We start from the raw sequence: 8,346 nt of genomic DNA, 5'->3' as shown, positions 1-8,346 counted from the left end.
GGGGGGGGTCTAAAATGTCACCAAGAAGTCTAGATCCTTCTGGTGGAAAATCCTTCACAGGGAAAACCCTTCACACCTCCTAGATGAGATTATTACCCATTATAGAGTAACTAAGCCTCTTGGGCATCTTGTTCCCTCTGGTATGGTACAGACCTGTCTTCAAAATGTCCCACCCATTTCATGTGGAGCAGAGGAATAAATAGTGAAAATCACTTCAGATTTCTCATCCATTACATTTTTATAAATGCGGAAGTGGGGAAATAAAGTGTCATAGTACATCTCTTCAACTACCAGTGGATTCTTAATTCTTGTGTTACAAACAACTCAGAGGCAAGCAAATTATATTAGATGTCTAAAGATTGCTTCTGAAGATTCCTTAAAATCATTTGAGATATTTAACTCATTAAGTTCTCCAGAGGTTGTATACAATTGTCAAAATAGAATAAAAAGCAACATGTGATCTCATGAAAGGGTTTGTGTAAGTTTAATGAACTTTTAATAATGATATTTGCTCTAGTACAAGCATGGGAGGTACAAATAATATCTTGTAACAGAATTTATCTAATAGCCAAAAACATAGTAGCTTAAAATGATTCAGTGTAACAGAAAGATATTGATCAGGTTAACATATGAACTTAAAACAACAAAATTAAATCATAAAGCAAACAATTAGCAAAGTACAATAAGATACAGAGACTTTCAAAAACCAGTGAAGTCTGAGAAGTCTTAAAATCCACGTCCACTCTTTAAAGGTCCTTCTCTATCCATTCAAATTCCTTTTATCTGAACTTTTGGCTCTTCCATGGTGAGGGAGAATTCCTCGATGTACATAGTGTGGAGGAATAGTCTGGGTAGGCCCAAATGGCAATGAGTTGTAGGGAGATGAATTTCTTCCCTGAATCTCAGGCAAGATAATCACAGGGACCAGTGCACCCAGGAATGGTAGGAAGAAAAAACATATCTGTTTGAAATAGGTAATGCACTGCTCTTTGATAGGAAAGACCATGCTTGCAATTTTACTTCCTGTTTAGAAGAGTAACCTTCTTTCCTCTTCCCCTTTGGGGTAAAATGCTAGGGCCCATGTACTATCTCAGTCACATGGACAGGGAGTTAGAGTTAAGAGCTCTCCTCAGAGTTAAGGAGCTCTCCTCAGGTAAAAGCCCTTTTAGGAGGCTAATTATTGTCTAAGAGGAAACACACCCAGGCTTCCAAAGCAGGCAGCTTGGAAACTCTCAGCTGTGCATAATGAAAAAGGAGTGGGAGGTTATACTTCCCAAGCCTCAGGAGATTGACTCTAATCAGCAGTGACAGCAGCAGCTCTAGGAACTATCTGGGATAGGCAGCAGCAGCAGCTGGAGCTCCATTCCCAGGGAGGGGGCAGGTAGGGGCAGCCAGCATTGGCAGCCAAGAAGATCAGGAACAGCAGGAAGGTTGGAGTTATCAGCAGCAGTCTGTATCAGCAGCAGCAAGGATCGGCAAGAGAAGTCCCTTTTGGCCAAGAGCTCCCAGAAAAGCTACTCAAAGGAAAGCAGTCAGTGGCTGGGGGAAAAGAGAAAAAACAAAAACACAAAAATGGCAGCTCTGGAGAGAGTTTGGAGTTCTCTCAGAGTTCTTAGGGTGGGGGATGGGTAAAAAGCCATGACAGGAGAAACGTGGCTTTGCAAACTTTATCTTACCTAGGCTATCTGAAAAATTGAGAATTTTTTCTCTGACGTGGTTGCCATCAGTGTAAAAATTAAATGAATATAAAATGATAACTTAAAAATTTTTTTAAAGATTTATTAGTAGTCTCTAGAAAATAAAGCCACATGCCATGCTAGATTAGGCAGTTCAAAAGTGCACCATTGCCTACTGCGCTAGGAAGCAAAGAGGAAGTGAAACACCAGCCCCTCAGTTTTATCCCTGTCTCCGTCATTACGTAATGACAGGAAGCCATTGGGCTCATGGGAAATGTAGTTCAAGGACCCCAATATTTCTAATAACATAATATTGCCATACTCATTTTCTGCCTCTCAACATGTCTAGATATGTTCCTATTTGTTGATGATCAACAAGTTCATAATTTTAGAAATTCTTTAAAAAAAAAATGAAAGGAGTTACTATAGTTCAGGTTTATGAACTGAATTTAGCAAGAAATAGGAGCTCTGGACACAGCGCTAATTGTAACCTTCCAGAGCTCCCTGGTGTGTAAATAGAATTGTGTACCCCAGGACTACATTCCCCAGAATTCCTTGAATTATGTTCCCTACTTTGTGTCCTTTTTTTTTTTGTAAATAGTTTTCTGTGAACTCAGCCCTCTTGTGCTCTCTTCCTGCTTTTCATGGTGCAAGCAACTCTCTTTTTGCTAAGCCTATCATTTTCTTTTATTAATAAATTCTTATAAAAATATAATACTTGAAGTATTTGGGTATTAATTTTTAATTTTACACTGGGGAGAGCAGAAATTTATGAAGCCCCCATAGAGAAGCCTCACTAAGCAGATGAGGCTAAGGATCATGCCACTCTCTCTTTCATTCCAAACTGATGCAATTTCCTTGTCTTTATCCATCTAGCTCAATGATGTCCTCATCCTCAGGAGCCATGAGTCCAATGCCCCTGGGGTGGCCAGTAGCCGAGCCACAGAGAAGCCCAAGGAGAGCTCTGGGAAATCGCGAAGAGCTGGACCCAACACAGAGAAGAAGACCACAGAGAACTTAAGTAAAACGCAGAACCAGGACAGCACGTTCCCTTGTAAAAAATGCGGCAGGTACGAGGACAGAATGAATTCCAACTGATTGGCAGTTTTCTTTCTTTGTTTCTATCCCAATGGTTCTTTCTCTGGGTATGGACAGCATTCTTTCTCATAAGTTCCTCTGGCTTGTCCTGGATCATTGCATTGCTATTAGTAGCAAAGTCTATTCCATATGATCATCCCACAGTGTTTCCGTCTCTGTGTACAATGTTCTCCTGGTTCTGCGCATTTCACTCCACATCAGTTCGTGGAGGTCTTTCCAGCCCGCATAGAAATTAAGCAGTTCATTCCTTATATTCCATTACCATCATATACTGTAAAAGGTGAAATTATGGTTGGACAGAATATAAGAAGGTGGTCACCAGGAATTGATTACCCAATTCCAAATGATTTTTTAGCAATTGAGAGAGACAGAGACAGACCCAGAAGCCCAGCTGGAGAGCCTAAAGGTCAGTTAACAAGGGTTTTAGCCACAAGACCTTCTCCAACATGAGGGGCCCCTTCAGAGGCTAGTACCTTCAGGGAAGCTAAGGAAGGGAGTCAGCCTTTTTCACTCACCCATGTGATAATTCTCAGGAGAAATATAAAGCAGTTCAAGATCCTCAGCCAGAGTGAAAAAGAGAGCTTCCCAGGAAGTTCTTGCATTTTATAAAGACAATTCCTTTTGTCACTTCCTGTACCTTCCTCCCATTTTATGTGTACTAATTACAACTAAAGTTTTGCTTAGGACTGCCCAGGGGGTAGTCAGTCGATTCTGATTTATCACCCACTTTCACACACGTGGGTTACAGATCTCTCCCCCACTTGAGGATTAAGTGGGGGTGTGTATGCTTTAGGTGATTAAATCTAAAAATGGGCAGGGTAGAGTTAATCTTATCTTTACAATACCACAATTAGTTCAGCCATTTCCCAATTGAGGGACACCCCCTCATTTTCCAATTTTTGCCACCACAAAGAGCACGGCTATAAATATTTTTGTACAAGTCTTTTTCCTTATTATCTCTTTGGGGTACAAACCTAGTAGTGTTATTGCTGAATCAAAGGGTATGTATTCTTTTAAAGCCCTTTGGGCATAATTCCAAATTGCCTTTCAGAATGGTTGGATCAGTTCACAACTCCAACAGTAGTATTAGTGTCCCAATTTTGCTGCATCCCTTCCAACATTTATTATTTTCCTTTACATGTGATTATTAAGTTTTGATTTCTTCATCTGAAAACTGCCTATTCATATCCCTTGACCATTTGTCAATTGGGGAATGGCTTGCTTTCTTATAAATTTGACTTAGTTCCTCATATATTTGAGAAATTAGACCTTTGTCAGAGAATTTTGTTATAAATTTTTGTTCCCAGTTTGTCGTTTCCCTTCTAATTTTGGTTGCATTGGTTTTGTTTGTGCAAACCCTTTTAAATTTAATATAACTGAAATTATTCATTTTATAATGATATCTAGCTCTTGCTTGGTCTTAAATTCCTTTCTTTCCTATAGACCTGACAGGTATACTATTTATTCTATGTTCAGCTAATTTATTTATGATTTTGCTCTTTATATTTATTTCATTTAACCATTTTGAATTTATCTTGGTATAGGGTATGAAATGTTGATCTGAACCTAATTTTTCCCGTACTGTTTTCCAATTTTCCCAGAAGTTTTTGTCAAGTAGTGAATTCTTGTTCCAAAAGCTGGGATCTTTGGATTTATCAAATAGAAGCTTACTAAGGTCATTTATTGCGTTCAATTCCTAACTCTGATACTTTTCCAGGGTCATCTGACCTTTCTCAACCCAAGTTTCCTCATCTACAAAATAGGGATAATATCAGTAACACCTGCTTTACCTCAAATGAGATGATGTATCTAAAGTGCATGTACTAAATGAACCTCCACTTAACTCTTAGGTTATTTCCCAGACTGTCCAATATCAATTCTTCAGTGTCTCTTGAGATGTTTGTAGCCTGAACCTCTTGGCAACTGCTGCTGATCACTCACATGACAGTATTTTAAGGACAAAAAACATGGGAGGAGCAGCTGGGTGGCTCAGTGGATAGAGAGCCAGGCTTAAAGACCATAGGTCCTGGGTTCAAAAGTGACCTCAGACACTTCCTAGCTGTGTGACCCTGACTCCCATTGCCTAGTCCTTACTGCAGTTCTGTCTTGGAACCAATATTCAGTATTCTAAATTATACCCAAAAGAGGGGCAATGTAATATGGTGTAGATGCAGGACTAAGAATCTATGACAATAATGTAGGGCTTAATGTTGACTGATGATGTCATATGGAGGGCCCAATTTGCTCATTCTGCTCCCATTTTCTTTCCTGTAAAATGGGGTCAGTTCACCTTTGCTCAGAATATTTCCTAGAAAGACTCCTGGCTCTTTAGGAGCAAGGCTCTTCTCTATCTTGGGAATAACATGAGTGAATAAAAGCATTTCATTGTGGCAGCTAGGTGGCTTAAATGGATAGAGCACCAGCCCTTGAGTTGAGAGGACCTGGATTCAAATGTGGCCTCAATTACTTAGCTGTGTGACCCTAAGCAAGTCACTTAACTTTAGTTGCCTAGGCTTTACCACTGATATTTAGTATTGAATCTAAGGCAGAAGGGAAGGGTTTTTTAAAAGGTAGTTACTTAGTGTTTATTCTATGACAGCCAGGTAACACAGTGACTAGAGTACAAGGCCTGGAGTTAGGAAGACTCATCTTCCTGGTTTGAATCCAGCTCCATACACTTACTATGTATCTGACCTTGGGCCACTTGCTTAACCCTGTTTTCCTCAGTTTCCTCATCTGGAAAATGAGCTGGAGAATGAAATGGCAAACCATGCCAGTATCTCTGCCAAGAAAGTCCCAAATAGAGTCATAAAGAGTCAGAAATGACTGAAAAATACCTAAACAACCACCACAAGCACCATGCTAAGCACTGGGGAAACAAATGTGAAAGTGAGAGAAGTCCCTGCCTTCACAGAGCTGCATTCTGGTAGGGGGAAAGACAGTACAGGAGAACGATTGCCAGGGAAGGGGAGGTTTATGGTTTGGGAAGCCCTCAGGATGGTGTACACAGCCCTGGGGGGAGGCACGTCTTCAAAGCCTAGAATTGACTTGATTATGGTTCCCAGAGCAAGAGGTGGAAGAGTGGTCGTTTGTATTAGCTGTAGGGCAAGGTGATGGGAAAAGAAGGCTGGTCTGTAAGGGAAACTTGGTCTGAGAGCAGCTGTATTTGGTGCAGACTCATGTGCCAATCAGCTTCACGTCATTCCCAGGTGGGGGCATTCAAGTGTAAGAGGCAGAATGTTAGAGGTGAAAATAAAAGAGCTGGACTAAATTTATCAGTGTGGTCACCAGGAATTAATCAATTCCAAATGATTTCTAATGGTAGTTTATTTTCAAAAGGAGAAAGAAAAAAAGTAAGAAAATCAGAGAGAGTAGATATTTACTCCAGTCTGATCGGAACCAGGCAGGGCTTAAGAACCCCCCACCCAACCCCACCCCACCCCACCCCCATAAGGCCCAGAGACTAATTAAACAAGGGTTTTAGCCATGAGGCCTCCTCCAAAACAAGGGGCCTCTTCAGAGGCCTCCAGAACAGGCCAAGGAAGGGAGTCAGCCCTTTTCACTCACTCACATGGTAGTCCTAATAGAAAATAGAAAGTAGTCCAACGTCCTCAGCCGGAGCTCCTCTAGGGTCAAGTTGAAGGTGAAAGACTTCCTCACAGGAAGTTCTTGCCACTTTTAAAGACCATTCTTTTCATCACTTCCTGTGCCTTCCTCCCACTTTACATGAACCAATTATAGTCTATAAATTTTCTTAGGACTGCCCAGGGGGCAATCAGTAGGTTCTGATTCATCACCCAATTTAGCACATGTGAGTCACAGACTTCCCCATTCTTAAAGATATGTGGGGTGTATACACTTTTGTTGATTAAATCTAAAAATGGGCAGGGGAGAGTTAATCCCATCTTCACACAGGATTGTAGTTTAAGCACTCCCTACGCCATGGCCACTGTAGGTGAACCTTGGAAATGGCCTGGAGCTTGTTGGTTAAAGAAAACAATTAAAATACAGCCTCGGGAGCACCTGGGTGACTCCATGGATGGAGAGCCAGGCCCAGAGACAGGAGGTCCTGGGTTCAACTCTGGCCTCAGACACTTCCTAGATGTGTGACCCTGGGCAAGTCACTTAACCCCCATTGTCTAGCCCTTACTGCTCTTCTGCCTTAGAACCAATATTGATTCTAAGACAGAAGGAAAGGGTTTTAAAAAAATACAGCTATGACCAATCACCTGGCCCCTGGTTACCCCTGTTCTTGCTATATATCGTGTAGGGCAGGGTTGGCTAACTTTTTCCTACTTTGAGTGCACAGAGGGAAAATTCAAGGTGTCTGTGAGCCCCCAGATTACCAGAGAGACCTGGAGGAGAAATTGCTTGCTTTGTGGGGTTGAACAGAGAGGTGGCATATGCAAAAAAAAAATGTCCTCGGGCACTGGGAAGAGGGAGAACAGAAGGGAGCCACGGAGTGCTACCTCTGCACTCTTGCCACAGCCCAACGTGGGTGTAGGGTCTTGCTACTCAGCATTTGGTGGATATCATTAATTTTTTTAATGACTCAGTCTTTTATTTATTTATTTTTCTGATTCTAATAGTTCTTTCTGTGGAAGTAGATAGCATTCTTTATCCTAAATCCCTCAGAATTGTCCTGGTTCATTGTATTGCTGATAGAAACTCAATCTTTCACCATTTCTTTTTCTTTAATTTTTTTAAATTCAATTTTATTTTCATTTTCAAATTCTCTCCCTCTGTACTCTCCCTCCCCGACCCATTAAAGAGAGAACAAAAACATTACAATTATGTATAATCATGTAAAATAAATTCCCATATTAGGTAAATCCAAACTAAAGAAAATGAAAAAAAAGGCTCCCATTTCCCTCTTGTGATTCAGCTCTCTGCCTAGAGTGCCTAGAGATAGATAGTGTACTTCCTCATGAGTCCTTTGGAATTGTGATTGGTCATTGTGGTGACGAAAGTTACTAAGACTTTCAAAGTTTATTATTATCATTTCAGTATTGCTCTTGTAGAAATTCTGCTCATTTTACTTTGCATCAGTTCATAAAAGTCTTCCTACTTTTTTCTGAAACGATCACTTTCATTGTTTCATAACAACATCATAGATTATCATCACATTTAGCCATTCCCCAATTGATAGGCATTGAGTGGTATGATTTAAAAGACTTAGCCAGGACACGAGATTGCTGATCAATGAGTACATAGGACCATAGAGAGAACATAGAGGAGGGATCTTAGAAGCTATCTAGTCCAATCTTCTCATTTTATAGAGAAGGAAACTGAGGCCATAGGAGGTTAAGTGGGACCAGGGTTACATGGGTAATAAATATCAGGGGTGGGATTTGAACCCATATCCTCCGATTCTAGTTCTCTTTCTGCTGTACCAAGCTTAGTAGCTTGCTGCTAGTGATGCTTTTAGAGGCAGCTAAGTGGCTTAGTGTATTGAGTCATGGACCTGGAATCAGGAAGACTTGAGTTTGAATCTGGCCACACTAGCTGTGTGATCTTGGGCAAATCACTCAACCTCTGTTTGCATAGGAGATAGCTAGATGGCTCAGTGGCT

The 8,346-nt window shown here is 40.9% G+C and overlaps 1 protein-coding gene across 1 annotated transcript in view; it reads left to right on the top strand.

Moving 5' to 3' along the window:
• Positions 1-8,346, top strand: part of MIDEAS (mitotic deacetylase associated SANT domain protein) — a 159,669-nt gene that overhangs the window by 150,050 nt on the left and 1,273 nt on the right. Inside the window, exon 6 of the mRNA XM_044659976.1 lies at positions 2,553-2,746. Within this exon, the coding sequence (XP_044515911.1) occupies positions 2,553-2,746 (194 nt within the window). The remainder of the gene's footprint in view (positions 1-2,552; positions 2,747-8,346) is intronic.

Source organism: Gracilinanus agilis, chromosome 2 (assembly GCF_016433145.1).
Source record: "Gracilinanus agilis isolate LMUSP501 chromosome 2, AgileGrace, whole genome shotgun sequence".
Taxonomy (NCBI): domain Eukaryota; kingdom Metazoa; phylum Chordata; class Mammalia; order Didelphimorphia; family Didelphidae; genus Gracilinanus; species Gracilinanus agilis.
The sequence above is the reverse complement of the archived record's forward strand: the minus strand, read 5'-3'. Positions and strand labels throughout refer to the sequence as shown.